Here is a 17,367-nt window from a genome sequence, read left to right as displayed (position 1 = left end):
ACAGAGGTCAGGGGTTAGACAGGAATGGAGGAGAGGGGAGACCTGGGTACAGAGGTCAGGGGAAGACAGGAATGGAGGAGAGGAGACCTGGGTACAGAGGTCAGAGGGAAGACAGGAATGGAGGAGAGGAGACCTGGGTACAGAGGTCAGGGGTTAGACAGGAATGGAGGAGAGGGGAGACCTGGGTACAGAGGTTAGACAGGAATGGAGGAGAGGGGAGACCTGGGTACAGAGGTCAGGGGGAGGACAGGAATGGAGGAGAGGAGACCTGGGTACAGAGGTCAGGGGGAGGACAGGAATGGAGGAGAGGAGACCTGGGTACAGTGGTCAGGGGGAGGACATGAATGGAAGAGAGGGGAGATGGGGTGAGTCCTGCTTGAGTAGGTAAAGGCTTCGGGCCATGTTTCTGCTGTCCTCATAGGTACACACAGAGATACAGATCCCTACACACACACACACACACACTCTCTAACCCCGCCCACTTGTTTCTGTGCCCTTGTCGCAGCCTGTAGAACAGAGCACCAGTGGAGCGAGTCATTGAGGACCAACAGATTTATGCCGCAGGTTGAGTTGGGTTGGGGTCCTAGAGGCCTTTAGGAGAGGAGCCAAATGGACAGACAGACTCCTCTCCCCTCAGGTTGAGTTGGGTTGGGATCCTAGAGGCCTTTAGGAGAGGAGCCAAATGGACAGACAGACTCCTCTCTCCCCTCAGTCGTTCCCTTCTCGTATTAAAGTGGTCTGGAGCAGAAACACAGAGTGGATGTCATTGAGTTGAGTGATGATCTAACGGCTGGTCTCTTCCTGTTTCTCTCAGGGTCGTCAGCAGCGAAGAAGACACATACATGTAAGTGTCTAGAAGTTATTTTTCTACAAATGATACAGTCCGCTATGGCTGGAGTGAAGAACAGCTTCTGTCCTCAAAACAATTACCACTGATAAACAGCTGACAGAACAGCTTCTGTCCTCAAAACAATACCACTGATAAACAGGGGTCCTACACACACTGTCTTTATGCAGACTGACAGGGGTCCTACACACACTGTCTTTATGCAGACTGACAGGGGTCCTACACACACTGTCTTTATGCAGACTGACAGGGGTCCTACACACACTGTCTTTATGCAGACTGACAGGGGTCCTACACACACTGTCTTTATGCAGACTGACAGGGGTCCTACACACACTATCTCTATGCAGACTGACAGGGTCCTACATACTGTCTCTATGCAGACTGACAGGGTCCTACACACACTGTCTCTATGCAGACTGACAGGGTCCTACACACACTGTCTCTATGCAGACTGACATGGTCCTACACACACTGTCTCTATGCAGTCTGACAGGGGTCCTACACACACTGTCTCTATGCAGACTGACAGGGGTCCTCCACACACTGTCTCTTAGCAGACTGACAGGGTCCTACACACACTGTCTCTTAGCAGACTGACGGGGTCCTACACACACTGAGGGGGGGGGGGGATCCTTCAGCCTGTGATGTCACATCCTGTCTTGTTTAGGGAACATATTGGAACGTGTAGATTTTGGAAGGCTACTGCAACAGAATGTTCTTGGTCCTGTACTGTTGGTGTTGAAATAGAACAGGCCAACCAATGGCCTCTTGAGCTGAAATGACGTTAGTCGTCTGTGATTGGTGGACGGGGGGGGGGACACAGAGGTACATGTTGTCATCGATGTAACAAATGTAATAATGTGTGTCGTGTGAAGTTCCATTTCCTGTCTGGCATCGCCACGGTAACAAGTTAAACCACACAGACGTCCTTTGTTTCATTGGGTCTTGTAAAGGGCGTTCGATTTCTGAGGTCTTCTTTTTTTTTTTTTACCCCTGTCTAATATTACCCGAGTCTCACGACTAGAAGCTAATCTACAGAGGATATTTTCCCCCATTATCCCTGGCTTCAACATGTCTCCTCCTGTACCTTCAGTATCAGTCTCCCTGGCTTCAACATGTCCTCCTGTACCTTCAGTATCATTCTCCCTGGCTTCAACATGTCTCCTCCTGTACCTTCAGTATCAGTCTCCCTGGCTTCAACATGTCTCCTCCTGTACCTTCAGTATCAGTCTCCCTGGCTTCAACATGTCTCCTCCTGTACCTTCAGTATCAGTCTCCCTGGCTTCAACATGTCTCCTCCTGTACCTTCAGTATCAGTCTCCGTGGCTTCAACATGTCTCCTCCTGTACCTTCAGTATCAGTCTCCCTGGCTTCAACATGTCTCCTCCTGTACCTTCAGTATCAGTCTCCCTGGCTTCAACATGTCTCCTCCTGTACCTTCAGTATCAGTCTCCCTGGCTTCAACATGTCTCCTCCTGTACCTTCAGTATCAGTCTCCCTGGCTTCAACATGTCTCCTCCTGTACCTTCAGTATCAGTCTCCCTGGCTTCAACATGTCTCCTCCTGTACCTTCAGTATCAGTCTCCCTGGCTTCACACATGTCTCCTGCTGTACCTTCAGTATCAGTCTCCCTGGCTTCAACATGTCTCCTCCTGTACCTTCAGTATCAGTCTCCCTGGCTTCAACATGTCCTCCTCCTGTACCTTCAGTATCATTCTCCCTGGCTTCAACATGTCTCCTCCTGTACCTTCAGTATCAGTCTCCCTGGCTTCAACATGTCTCCTCCTGTACCTTCAGTATCAGTCTCCCTGGCTTCAACATGTCTCCTCCTGTACCTTCAGTATCAGTCTCCCTGGCTTCAACATGTCTCCTGCTGTACCTTCAGTATCAGTCTCCCTGGCTTCAACATGTCTCCTCCTGTACCTTCAGTATCAGTCTCCTGCTGTACCTTCAGTATCAGTCTCCCTGGCTTCAACATGTCTCCTCCTGTACCTTCAGTATCAGTCTCCCTGGCTTCAACATGTCTCCTCCTGTACCTTCAGTATCAGTCTCCGTGGCTTCAACATGTCTCCTCCTGTACCTTCAGTATCAGTCTCCCTGGCTTCAACATGTCTCCTCCTGTACCTTCAGTATCAGTCTCCCTGGCTTCAACATGTCTCCTCCTGTACCTTCAGTATCAGTCTCCCTGGCTTCAACATGTCTCCTCCTGTACCTTCAGTATCAGTCTCCCTGGCTTCAACATGTCTCCTCCTGTACCTTCAGTATCAGTCTCCCTGGCTTCAACATGTCCCCTCCTGTACCTTCAGTATCAGTCTCCGTGGCTTCAACATGTCTCCTCCTGTACCTTCAGTATCAGTCTCCCTGGCTTCAACATGTCTCCTCCTGTACCTTCAGTATCAGTCTCCCTGGCTTCAACATGTCTCCTCCTGTACCTTCAGTATCAGTCTCCCTGGCTTCAACATGTCCCCTCCTGTACCTTCAGTATCAGTCTCCGTGGCTTCAACATGTCTCCTCCTGTACCTTCAGTATCAGTCTCCCTGGCTTCAACATGTCTCCTCCTGTACCTTCAGTATCATTCTCCCTGGCTTCAACATGTCTCCTCCTGTACCTTCAGTATCAGTCTCCCTGGCTTCAACATGTCTCCTCCTGTACCTTCAGTATCATTCTCCGTGGCTTCAACATGTCTCCTCCTGTACCTTCAGTATCAGTCTCCCTGGCTTCAACATGTCTCCTCCTGTACCTTCAGTATCAGTCTCCCTGGCTTCAACATGTCTCCTCCTGTACGTTCAGTATCAGTCTCCCTGGCTTCAACATGTCTCCTCCTGTACCTTCAGTATCAGTCTCCCTGGCTTCAACATGTCTCCTCCTGTACGTTCAGTATCATTCTCCCTGGCTTCAACATGTCTCCTCCTGTACCTTCAGTATCAGTCTCCCTGGCTTCAACATGTCTCCTCCTGTACCTTCAGTATCAGTCTCCCTGGCTTCAACATGTCTCCTCCTGTACCTTCAGTATCAGTCTCCCTGGCTTCAACATGTCTCCTCCTGTACCTTCAGTATCAGTCTCCCTGGCTTCAACATGTCTCCTCCTGTACCTTCAGTATCAGTCTCCCTGGCTTAAACATGTCTCCTCCTGTACCTTCAGTATCAATACTGAGATTACTGAGATTACTGAGATTACAGAAATTACTGAGATTACCGTGTGATGGGAGAACGGAGACACTAAGGATGCATCTCAAATCTCCCTGGGCCCTTGCAGTTCAAACGTAGTGCGCTATGAAGGTAGGATGCCATTTGGCATGCAGAGAGACGACGCGCTAGCAGGATGCAGAAGTATTCATCATTCCCCATGGTACTGTGCCGATTTAGGAAGAGAATATGTCCCCGTTTACATTGATATTTTACTTGGCATTCATACACTTACGCAGACTCTCTCTCTCCACACACACACACACACACACACACACACACACACACATACGCACACACACGCACACACACGCACACACACTCGCACACACATATACACTTGCCAACATGCGCACACACACACACACATACGCACACACACTCACACACACACACACGCACACACATATACACATGCCCGCACGCACGCACACACACACACACACACACACGCGCATACACACTCACACACACACACTCGCACACACATATACACATGCCCGCACCCGCACACACACTCACACACACACACACACTCGCACACACATATACACATGTCCGCACGCGCACACACACACTCAGCAGTAGATTAGGGTCCAAAACCAGTAGATTTGGGTCCAGAACCAGTGGATTATGGTCCTTGAGCATCATTGACACCCAGCAGTAGATTAGGGTCCCGAACCAGTAGATTAGGGTCCAAAACCAGTAGATTAGGGTCCAAAACCAGTAGATTAGGGTACAGAACCAGTAGACTAGGGTCCAAAACCAGTAGATTAGAGTCCAGAACCAGTAGATTAGGGCCCAGAACCAGTAGATTAGGGCCCAGAACCAGTAGATTAGGGTCCAGAGCCAGTAGATTAGGGTCCAAAACCAGTAGATTAGAGTCCAGAACCAGTATATTAGGGTCCAGAACCAGTAGATTAGGGCCCAGAACCAGTAGATTAGGGCCCAGAACCAGTAGATTAGGGCCCAGAACCAGTAGATTAGAGTCCAGAACCAGTATATTAGGGTCCAGAACCAGTATATTAGGGTCCAGAACCAGTAGATTAGGGTCCAGAGTGATTAAGAACGAGGTGGTCTGGAGGATAAATCACACATTAAAATCAAACTCATTACTACCCTGATATCAGGGATTACAGAAAGATACTAAATCAAAACCCATTGTAAATGTAATGATAGTAATGTACTGTTTTCTAGCAATCACTCATTATTGCTTACCTTTTGGTTTCGCTAAAACCCACTGCTTCCCGACAAATAACCGCTGATACCACACTTCCACGTTACACTGAGTGGACAAAACATTAGGAACACCTCTTTCCGTGACATAGACTGACCAGGTGATTACAGGTGAAAGATATGATCCCTTTATTGATGTCACCTGTTAAATCCACTTCAAATCAGTGTAGAAGAAGGGGAGGAGGCAGGTTAAAGATGAAGGGGAGGAGTCAGGTTAAAGATGAAGGGGAGGAGGCAGGTTAAAGATGAAGGGGAGGAGTCAGGTTAAAGATGAAGGGGAGGAGACAGGTTAAAGATGAAGGGGAGGAGACAGGTTAAAGATGAAGGGGAGGAGTCAGGTTAAAGATGAAGGGGAGGAGTCAGGTTAAAGATGAAGGGGAGGAGACAGGTTAAAGATGAAGGGGAGGAGACCTGGTTAAAGATGAAGGGGAGGAGACCTGGTTAAAGATGAAGGGGAGGAGACCTGGTTAAAGATGAAGGGGAGGAGACCTGGTTAAAGATGAAGGGGAGGAGACCTGGTTAAAGATGAAGGGGAGGAGACCTGGTTAAAGATGAAGGGGAGGAGACCTGGTTAAAGATGAAGGGGAGGAGACCTGGTTAAAGATGAAGGGGAGGAGTCAGGTTAAAGATGAAGGGGAGGAGACAGGTTAAAGATGAAGGGGAGGAGTCAGGTTAAAGATGAAGGGGAGGAGTCAGGTTAAAGATGAAGGGGAGGAGACAGGTTAAAGATGAAGGGGAGGAGTCAGGTTAAAGATGAAGGGGAGGAGTCAGGTTAAAGATGAAGGGGAGGAGTCAGGTTAAAGATGAAGGGGAGGAGTCAGGTTAAAGATGAAGGGGAGGAGTCAGGTTAAAGATGAAGGGGAGGAGTCAGGTTAAAGATGAAAGGGAGGAGACAGGTTAAAGATGAAGGGGAGGAGTCAGGTTAAAGATGAAGGGGAGGAGTCAGGTTAAAGATGAAGGGGAGGAGTCAGGTTAAAGATGAAGGGGAGGAGACAGGTTAAAGATGAAGAGGGGGAGACCTGGTTAAAGATGAAGGGGAGGAGTCAGGTTAAAGATGAAGGGGAGGAGACAGGTTAAAGATGAAGGGGAGGAGACAGGTTAAAGATGAAGGGGAGGAGTCAGGTTAAAGATGAAGGGGTGGAGTCAGGTTAAAGATGAAGGGAAGGAGACAGGTTAAATATGAAGGGGAGGAGTCAGGTTAAAGATGAAGGGGAGGAGTCAGGTTAAAGATGAAGGGGAGGAGTCAGGTTAAAGATGAAGGGGAGGAGTCAGGTTAAAGATGAAGGGGAGGAGACAGGTTAAAGATGAAGAGGGGGAGACCTGGTTAAAGATGAAGGGGAGGAGTCAGGTTAAAGATGAAGGGGAGGAGACAGGTTAAAGATGAAGGGGAGGAGACAGGTTAAAGATGAAGGGGAGGAGTCAGGTTAAAGATGAAGGGGTGGAGTCAGGTTAAAGATGAAGGGAAGGAGACAGGTTAAATATGAAGGGGAGGAGTCAGGTTAAAGATGAAGGGGAGGAGTCAGGTTAAAGATGAAGGGGAGGAGTCAGGTTAAAGATGAAGGGGAGGAGTCAGGTTAAAGATGAAAGGGAGGAGACAGGTTAAAGGTGAAGGGGAGGAGTCAGGTTAAAGATGAAGGGGAGGAGTCAGGTTAAAGATGAAGGGGAGGAGACAGGTTAAAGATGAAGGGGAGGAGACCTATTTAAAGATGAAGGGGAGGAGTCAGGTTAAAGATGAAGGGGAGGAGTCAGGTTAAAGATGAAGGGGAGGAGTCAGGTTAAAGATAAAGGGGAGGAGTCAGGTTAAAGATGAAGGGGAGGAGTTAGGTTAAAGATGCAGGGGTGGAGTCAGGTTAAAAATGAAGGGGAGGACTCAGGTTAAAGATGAAGGGGAGGAGTCAGGTTTTAAATGAAGGGGAGGAGTCAGGTTAAAGATGAAGGGGAGGAGTCAGGTTAAAGATGAAGGGGAGGAGACCTGGTTAAAGATGAAGGGGAGGAGTCAGGTTAAAGATGAAGGGGAGGAGACAGGTTAAAGGGGAAGGGGAGGAGTCAGGTTAAAGATGAAGGGGAGGAGACAGGTTAAAGATGAAGGGGAGGAGTCAGGTTAAAGATGAAGGGGAGGAGTCAGGTTAAAAGAAGGATTTTAAGCCTTGAGACAATTGAGACGTGGATTATGTCTGTGTGCCATTCAGAGGGTGAATGGACAAGACAACAAATTGAAGTGATGTTGCACGAGTTCTGGTAGTAGGGGCCTGTTTGAGTGTGTCAAGAACTGCAATGCTGCTGTTTTTAATACCCACAACAGTTACCTGTGTGTATGTAGAGTGGTCTACCACCCCAAAGGACATCCAGCCAATTTGACACAACTGTGGGAAGCATTGGAGTCAATATGGACCATGCATCCCCGTGTGACTCAATATTAGGATGGTGTTCCTAATGTTTTGTACACTCGGTGTATATTAGATATGAACATTAGGGTTGGCATTATCACGTATAATCATGTAAGTGGACGTCATGTAAGTGGGCAGCTGACGGGGAAACAAGGATGGCCGGGCGTTCATGCGTTTTTGAGTCCGTTTCCGCGGTAACGTGGACTCTTGACAGCGTGATTAAACTGTGTTGCTCGTCGCTGAAAAGCAAGGAAGGTGTTGTAGCAAACGAGTCTCCCCTTCCTGCAGCAGCAGCACATGCAGTCATCTAATATTCATGACCGTCACAATCCCTAATGACCATATCATGAATATTATAACAATTCTCCTTCGTTCTTAGCCTTGTACTCCCCAGCAATGTAGCGATGCTCTTAGACCTCTGAGATAACTGCCATGTATCTCTCCCTGCCTGGGGGAGATGGGGGCTGAGGGATGGACTGTGATAACCAGAGAGATCTGGGGGGAACTAAGGAAAGGGTAGGGAGGTTGGGGAGGACACAGACTGGGGAGCCCCTGGGGAATAGTGGAGTGGGGGGGGGGGGGTCTCCTCTGAGGATCTAGCAGAATGGGGGTGGAGGGAGGGCATGAGAGTGGGGGTAGTAAGCCCCCCCCCCACACATACTCAGCCTTCCATACCCACATTGCCAGTCAGACATCCAGTCAGTCAGACAGTCAGCTAATCAGTCAGTCAGCCAGTCGGTCAGTCAGTCAGCTAATCAGTCAGCCAGTCAGTCAGTCAGTCAGCTAATCAGTCAGCCAGTCGGTCAGTCAGCCAGTCGGTCAGTCAGTCAGTCAGCCAGTCAGCTAATCAGCCAGTCAGCCAGTCAGCCAGCCAGCCAGCCAGTCAGCTAATCCATCAGCCACTCAGCTAATCAGTCAGCCAGTCAGCTAATCAGTCAGCCAGCCAGTCAGCCAGTCAGCTAGCCAGTCAGTCAGTCAGCCAGTCAGCTAATCAGTCAGTCAGTCAGCTAATCAGTCAGCCAGTCAGTCAGTCAGCCAGTCAGTCAGTCAGTCAGTCAGACATTCAGCTAATCAGTCAGTCAGTCAGCTAATCAGCCAGCCTGTCAGTCAGCCAGACAGTCAGTCAGACAGTCAGACAATCAGCCAGTCAGTCAATCAGCTAATCAGTCAGCCAGACAGTCAGTCAGACAGTCAGTCAGTCAATCAGCTAATCAGTCAGCCAGACAGTCAGTCAGACAGTCAGTCAGTCAGTCAGTCAATCAGCTAATCAGTCAGCAAGTCAGTCAGCCAGTCAGCTAATCAGTCAGACAGTCAGCCAGTCAGCTAATCAGTCAGTCAGTCAGACAGTCAGTCAGCCAGTCAGCTAATCAGTCAGCCAGTCAGCTAATCAGTCAGACAGTCAGCCAGTCAGCTAATCAGTCAGCCAGTCAGACAGTCAGACAGTCAGTCAGTCAGCCAGTCAGCTAATCAGTCAGCCAGTCAGCTAATCAGTCAGACAGTCAGCCAGTCAGCTAATCAGTCAGTCAGTCAGACAGTCAGACAGTCAGTCAGCCAGTCAGCTAATCAGTCAGCCAGTCAGCTAATCAGTCAGACAGTCAGCCAACTCACAGGCTCTGTTTAATAGAGCTCATTGTGTTTATGATCTTAATCAGTTCATTCTGAATAAGAGCATAAACACAATGAGCTCTATTACCACCCTGCATCCCACTGCTGGCTTGCTTCTGAAGCTAAGCAGGGTGGGTCCTGGTCGGTCCCTGGATGGGAGACCAGATGCTGTTGGCTTGCTTCTGAAGCTAAGCAGGGTTGGTCCTGGTCGGTCCCTGGATGGGAGACCAGATGCTGTTGGCTTGCTTCTGAAGTTAAGCAGGGTTGGTCCTGGTCGGTCCCTGGATGGGAGACCAGATGCTGCTGGAAGGGGTGTTGGAGGGCCAATAGCTCTCACTAAAGAGCCCATGGTACTTATCATATGAGTAGGGGTGTTATCCCTGGTGGCCTGACTAAATTCCCAAGCTGTACCTCATAGCATCACAGTCACCTAATCATCCCCAGTTTCCAATTGGCTCATTCACCTCCTCCTCTCCCCTGTAACTATTCCTCAGGTCCTTGCTGTAAATGAGAATGTGTTTCTCAGTCAACTTACCTGGTAAAATAACGGTTAATTAAATAAGATGTTATTTTGAGGTCATTTTGAGGTCAAATGTAAGCGTTGTTTCCCTGAATGGACTTGCAATGGTTTATAATTTGTTACGTTTCCTTGTAGCATACCCTTGGCCCGAGTCATACCAAAGACTGTAAAGATTTCCTGTCCAGGGGGATGTCCTGGTACATCATCAAGCTGCCTCACTACAGTATCAGGAGATAGACTAGTGTCCTGTCCAGGGGGTGTCCTGTCCAGGGGTTGTCCTGTACATCAAGCTGTCTCACTACAGAAACAGGAGATAGACTAGTGTTCTGTCCAGGGGGTGTACTGTACATCAAGATGTCTCACTACAGAAACAGGAGATAGACTAGTGTCCTGTCCAGGGGGTGTCCTGGTACATCAAGCTGAGTCTCACTACAGCCTGGGGCTGGGCGAGGGTGTCTGATGGGGAAAGACCCGGAACAAGATCCGACACACCCAATGACCCCCAGGTTACATCACTGTTGTGCCCAAGACCGTAGAGAGATGTGTTCATCTAATGTGACATCATATCTCTCCTAGAACCCCTGGACATCACAGCATGGTGTTGTCCGCAAATGGACCAGCCAGGACTAGTCTACATCCTGCTCTCATCCTCTCCTCCCTCCCTCCCTCCCACTCCTCTCCTCTCCTCTCTCCTCTCCTCCCCTTCACTCCTCTCCCCCCTCCTCTCCTCCCTCTCCTACTCTCCTCCCTCCCTCCTCTCCTCTCCTCTGGTCTCCTCTCCTCTCCTTTCCTCTGGTCTCCTGTCCTCTCCTCTCCTCTCCTCCCCTCCTCCCCTCCCTCCCTCCCTCCCTCCCTCCCTCCCTCCCTCCCTCCCTCCCTCCCTCCCTCCCTCCCTCCCTCCCTCCCTCCCTCCCTCCCTCCCCCCCTCCTCTCCTCCTCTCCTCCTCACCTCCTCACCTCCTCTCCTTCCTCCTCTCCTCCCTTCTCTCCTCCTCCCCCTCTCCTCTCCTACTCTCCTCCCTCCATCCTCTCCTCTCCTCTCCTCCTCTCCTCCCTCCCCTCCTCTCCTCCCTCTCCTCTCCTCTCCTCCCTCCTCCTCTCCTCCCCCTCCCCTGCTCTCCTCTCCTCCTCTCCTCCCTCCCTCCTCCTCTCCTCCCTTCTCCTCCCTCCCTCCTCCCCTCCTCTCCTCCCTTCTCCTCCCTCCCACTCCTCTCCTCTCTCCTCTCCTCCCTCCCCTCCCCTTCACTCCTCTCCCCCCTCCTCTCCTCCCTCTCCTCCTCTCCTCCCTCCCTCCCTCCTCTCCTCTGGTCTCCTCTCCTCTCCTTTCCTCTGGTCTCCTCTCCTCCCGTTTCCTCCCCTCCCTCCCTCCCTCCCTCCCTCCCTCCCTCCCTCCCTCCCTCCCTCCCTCCCTCCCTCCCTCCCTCCCTCCCTCCCTCCCTCCCTCCCTCCCTCCCTCCCTCCCTCCTCACCTCCTCTCCTTCCTCCTCTCCTCCCTTCTCTCCTCCTCCCCCTCTCCTCTCCTACTCTCCTCCCTCCTCTCCTCTCCTCCCCTCCCCTCCTCTTCTCTCCTCCCTCCCCTCCTCTCCTCTCCTCCCTCTCCTCCCCTCCCTCCTCTCCGCCCCCTCCCCTGCTCTCCTCTCCTACTCTCCTCCCTCCTCCCCTCCCTTCTCCTCCCTCCTCTCCTCTCCTCTCCTCTCCTCTCCTCTCCTCTCCTCTCCTCTCCAGCCAGGTGCCAGAGTGAACAGGAGACTTTTAAAGTGGGCAATGGTGTCCATGATGAACCCTTTTCACTGACCTACCTAGTTACCTAGTTCCTCTCACTGACCTACCTAGCTATACCTGGTTCCTCTCACTGACCTACCTAGCTATACCTGGTTCCTCTCACTGACCTACCTAGCTATACCTGGTTCCTCTCACTGACCTACCTAGTTACCTGGTTCCTCTCACTGACCTACCTAGTTACCTGGTTCCTCTCACTGACCTACCTAGTTACCTGGTTCCTCTCACTGACCTACCTAGTTACCTAGTTCCTCTCACTGACCTACCTAGTTACCTGGTTCCTCTCACTGACCTACCTAGCTATACCTGGTTCCTCTCACTGACCTACCTAGTTACCTGGTTCCTCTCACTGACCTACCTAGCTATACCTGGTTCCTCTCACTGACCTACCTAGTTACCTGGTTCCTCTCACTGACCTACCTAGCTATACCTGGTTCCTCTCACTGACCTACCTAGCTATACCTGGTTCCTCTCACTGACCTACCTAGCTATACCTGGTTCCTCTCACTGACCTACCTAGTTACCTAGTTCCTCTCACTGACCTACCTAGTTACCTAGTTCCTCTCACTGACCTACCTAGCTATACCTGGTTCCTCTCACTGACCTAACTAGCTATACCTGGTTCCTCTCACTGACCTACCTAGCTATACCTGGTTCCTCTCACTGACCTACCTAGCTATACCTGGTTCCTCTCACTGACCTACCTAGCTATACCTGGTTCATCTCACTGACCTACCTAGCTATACCTGGTTCCTCTCACTGACCTACCTAGCTATACCTGGTTCCTCTCACTGACCTACCTAGCTATACCTGGTTCCTCTCACTGACCTACCTAGCTATACCTGGTTCCTCTCACTGACCTACCTAGCTATACCTGGTTCCTCTCACTGACCTACCTAGTTACCTGGTTCCTCTCACTGACCTACCTAGCTATACCTGGTTCCTCTCACTGACCTACCTAGCTATACCTGGTTCCTCTCACTGACCTACCTAGTTACCTGGTTCCTCTCACTGACCTACCTAGCTATACCTGGTTCCTCTCACTGACCTACCTAGCTATACCTGGTTCCTCTCACTGACCTACCTAGTTACCTGGTTCCTCTCACTGACCTACCTAGCTATACCTGGTTCCTCTCACTGACCTACCTAGCTATACCTGGTTCCTCTCACTGACCTACCTAGTTACCTGGTTCCTCTCACTGACCTACAAAGCTACCTGATTCTAAAGGTTCTTCAGAACAAACCTGACAGGTCTGCTCCTCAGTGGACCACATTAATAAATGTAAACCGGTGTGAGCCGGCCGGGGTGGGCAGGTTGCTAGGGCATGGAGATGAATCATCCCTTTACAGCTGTCATCATAAGTCAGGGTGAAGAGGAGAGGTGGAGACGAGGAAGAGGAGAGATGAAGGAGAGATGGAGAGGATAAGGAGGAGGAAGAGGAGAGATGAAGGAGAGATGGAGAGGACAAGGAGGAGGAAGAGGAGAGATGAAGGAGAGATGGAGAGGACAAGGAGGAGGATGGAGGAGAGATGGAGAGGACAAGGAGGAGGAAGAGGAGAGATAGAGAGGAGAGATGAAGGAGAGATGTAGAGGATAAGGAGGAGGGAGAGGAGAGATGGAGAGGAGGAAAAGGAGAGATGATGGAGAGGACAAGGAGGAGGAAGAGGAGAGATGGAGAGGACAAGGAGGAGGAAGAGGAGAGATAGAGAGGAGGAAGAGGAGAGATGAAGGAGAGATGTAGAGGATAAGGAGGAGGGAGAGGAGAGATGGAGAGGAGGAAAAGGAGAGATGATGGAGAGGACAAGGAGGAGGAAGAGGAGAGATGGAGAGGACAAGGAGGAGGAAGAGGAGAGATAGAAAGGACAAGGAGGAGGAAGAGGAGAGATAGAGAGGAGGAAGAGGAGAGATGAAGGAGAGATGGAGAGGACATGGAAGAGGAGAGATAAAGAGTAGGAAGAGTATAGATGAAGGAGAGGTGGAGAGGACAATAAGGAGGAAGAGGAGAGATAGAGAGGAAGAAGAGGAGGAAGAGAAGAGCTAGAGAGGAGGAAAAGGAGAGGAGGAAGAGGAGAGATGGGGGATCCATCTCCATCTCTCCGTCTGGCAGGGGAGGGAGAGAGACGAGAAATGGAGGGAGAGAGGAGAGAAATGGAGGGGGAGGGAGAGAGGAGAGAAATGGAGGGAGAGAGGAGAGAAAGGGAGGGAGAGAGGAGAGAAATGGAGGGGGAGGGAGAGAGGAGAGAAATGGAGGGAGAGAGGAGAGAAATGGAGGGGGAGGGAGAGAGGAGAGAAATGGAGGGAGAGAGGAGAGAAATGGAGGGAGAGAGGAGAGAAAGGGAGGGAGAGAGGAGAGAAATGGAGGGGGAGGGAGAGAGGAGAGAAATGGAGGGAGAGAGGAGAGAAAGGGAGGGAGAGAAATGGAGGGGGAGGGAGAGAAAGGGAGGGAGAGAGGAGAGAAAGGGAGGGGGAGGGAGAGAGGAGAGAAATGGAGGGGGAGGGAGAGAGAAGAGAAAGGGAGGGAGAGAGGAGAAAAATGGAGGGGTAGGGAGAGAAAGAGAGGGGGGGGACGAGGCATAATGGTGTTAGATATAGCATGTGTTGAATAGCCTCGAGATGGCCCCCCCATCTTGAACAGAAGGTGCTTTCTCCCTGGCAGTGGTCAGATTGTATGTTGTTTTTTTAATGGCGATAGCTAGCTAGCATAAGAACCCTCCACAGTATAATGAAATATGTATGGGAGTGAACAATTCTGGTGGTCATGAATGACCACCAGACTTGGTTAATAACGAGAGTCACTCTAGAATGCGCTCTAGAATTCACACTATAATTCACTCTAGAATGCACACTATAATTCACTCTGGAATGCACTCTAGAATTCACACTATAATCCACTCTAGAATTCACACTATAATTCACTCTGGAATGCACACTATAATCCACTCTGGAATGCACTCTAGAATTCACACTATAATTCACTCTGGAATGCACTCTAGAATTCACACTATAATCCACTCTGGAATGCACTCTAGAATTCACACTATAATTCACTCTGGAATGCACACTATAATTCACTCTGGAATGCACTCTAGAATTCACTCTGGAATGCACTCTAGAATTCACACTTGAATCTGTTCAAACCAAAACACTATAACCAAAGAGAAGCAGTAATTTCCTGAATTAGAGGAGTGTTCAACCTTCGATATCAGAAGTGATTTGGTTCAACACAATTGTAAGGCAACCAGCTGCATTAGGATTGTGAGTTTGCTCCACATTTGGGGATATTTTATTTTTACCTTTATTTAACTAGGCAAGTCAGTTAAGAACAAATTCTTATTTTCAATGACGGCCTAGGAACAGTGGGGTTAACTGCCTGTTCAGGGGGCAGAACGACAGATTTGTCAGCTCAGGGGTTTGAACTTGCAACCTTCCGGTTACAAGTCCAACGCTCTAACCACTAGGCTACCCTGCTGCTCTGCTGAACCAACATGCATTCTCCAATTTGAATTTTAGGTTTGAGTGAACATTAAAATTCAACTTAAAAATGTATTCTTTGCCTATTTTCATAGGTTCCAAGTGAATTGCAGGTTCCACCCATGACTGTATTTGTTATCGACAGAGACATGGTTGTTGTATTCAATGGTTTTTCCAGTACTGTAGCCTTCACCACGTGAGTGCCTAAATGAATATGTTATCTTTAAAATACAGGCCACATCAAGCCTGCAAGTCATGTTATTCTGGCTTGCAAATGGATGTGTAATTCCTATTGGAATCCAGCCAGAGTGAAGACATCCAACCATTTGAATGTGTAACCACCCGCATCCTGCTTTCAGAATGACTGCCAGGGTTAAGGGAGACTGATTGTTAAGACTACCTAAATCATATCGATTGGGATCAGCCATCTCAGTCGCAGGTAAAGTCCAACAACCAATTGGATTCGTTTAGAGAAGAAAAAAAGGTTGATTTATTTATGTTTGGTTGATTCATCTTATTCTAGCCAATCACAGTACAAGGATAAACACAGTCACTGAAACAAATCATTCTGGAAAAATCGACCTGCTAAAGAGGCATGCTGGGAAATATGATGATGACGATGATGATGATGATGGCTGTGGTTTTGAGCAAACGTGAATTTGTAATTGTACACAACAAGCTTTTTCAAATTCAGCTGACTTCGAGCAGCGTTTTGTTGAGGACTGTCTGGGACTGGTCTGAGTTAAGGGGCCTGATTGGACAAGCCTAATGGGAGGGATATGTAACCTGAAAACTAGCTGTTATTGGCAGAGAGGTTTGAAACTATTTTGCTATTGGTCTATTAACTAATGGTGATTTATGCTCTTCTATAACCCAGCAGAGGTAAAGTGATCTGTCCTCCTATATAACCCAGTAGAGGTAAAGTTATAGTGATCTGTCCTCCTATATAACCCAGTAGAGGTAAAGTTATAGTGATCTGTCCTCCTATATAACCCAGTAGAGGTAAAGTGATCTGTCCTCCTATATAACCCAGTAGAGGTAAAGTGATCTGTCCTCCTATATAATCCAGTAGAGGTAAAGTTATAGTGATCTGTCCTCCTATATAACCCAGTAGAGGTAAAGTTATAGTGATCTGTCCTCCTATATAACCCAGTAGAGGTAAAGTTATAGTGATCTGTCCTCCTATATAACCCAGTAGAGGTAAAGGTATAGTGATCTGTCCTCCTATATAACCCAGTAGAGGTAAAGTGATCTGTCCTCCTATATAACCCAGTAGAGGTAAAGTTATAGTGATCTGTCCTCCTATATAATCCAGTAGAGGTAAAGTTATAGTGATCTGTCCTCCTATATAACCCAGTAGAGGTAAAGTGATCTGTCCTCCTATATAACCCAGTAGAGGTAAAGTGATCTGTCCTCCTATATAACCCAGTAGAGGTAAAGTGATCTGTCCTCCTATATAATCCAGTAGAGGTAAAGTTATAGTGATCTGTCCTCCTATATAACCCAGTAGAGGTAAAGTTATAGTGATCTGTCCTCCTATATAACCCAGTAGAGGTAAAGTTATAGTGATCTGTCCTCCTATATAACCCAGTAGAGGTAAAGGTATAGTGATCTGTCCTCCTATATAACCCAGTAGAGGTAAAGTGATCTGTCCTCCTATATAACCCAGTAGAGGTAAAGTTATAGTGATCTGTCCTCCTATATAATCCAGTAGAGGTAAAGTTATAGTGATCTGTCCTCCTATATAACCCAGTAGAGGTAAAGTGATCTGTCCTCCTATATAACCCAGTAGAGGTAAAGTGATCTGTCCTCCTATATAACCCAGTAGAGGTAAAGTGATCTGTCCTCCTATATAACCCAGTAGAGGTAAAGGTATAGTGATCTGTCCTCCTATATAACCCAGTAGAGGTAAAGTGATCTGTCCTCCTATATAACCCAGTAGAGGTAAAGTGATCTGTCCTCCTATATAACCCTGTAGAGGTAAAGTTATAGTGATCTGTCCTCCTATATAACCCAGTAGAGGTAAAGTGATCTGTCCTCCTATATAGCCAAGTAGAGGTATATTGATCTGTCCTCCTATATAACCCAGTAGAGGTAAAGTTATAGTGATCTGTCCTCCTATATAACCCGGTAGAGGTAAAAGTGATCTGTCCTCCTATATAACCCAGTAGAGGTAAAGTGATCTGTCCTCCTATATAACCCAGTAGAGGTAAAGTGATCTGTCCTCCTATATAACCCAGTAGAGGTAAAGTGATCTGTCCTCCTATATAACCCAGTAGAGGTAAAGTTATAGTGATCTGTCCTCCTATATAACCCAGTAGAGGTAAAGTTA

General features: G+C 48.7%; 1 protein-coding gene across 3 annotated transcripts in view; it reads left to right on the top strand.

Annotated features, from left to right (window-relative positions):
* Positions 1 to 17,367, top strand: part of LOC109884877 (nuclear receptor ROR-alpha A-like) — a 254,807-nt gene that overhangs the window by 148,902 nt on the left and 88,538 nt on the right. For all 3 annotated transcript variants that reach the window (XM_031812904.1, XM_031812905.1, XM_031812907.1), the window contains exon 2: positions 815 to 844. In XM_031812904.1, the coding sequence (XP_031668764.1) occupies positions 815 to 844 (30 nt within the window). The remainder of the gene's footprint in view (positions 1 to 814; positions 845 to 17,367) is intronic.

The sequence above is a fragment of the Oncorhynchus kisutch genome, unplaced genomic scaffold, assembly GCF_002021735.2.
Source record: "Oncorhynchus kisutch isolate 150728-3 unplaced genomic scaffold, Okis_V2 Okis03b-Okis08b_hom, whole genome shotgun sequence".
Taxonomy (NCBI): domain Eukaryota; kingdom Metazoa; phylum Chordata; class Actinopteri; order Salmoniformes; family Salmonidae; genus Oncorhynchus; species Oncorhynchus kisutch.
This window is presented reverse-complemented; position numbering and strand designations above follow the sequence as displayed.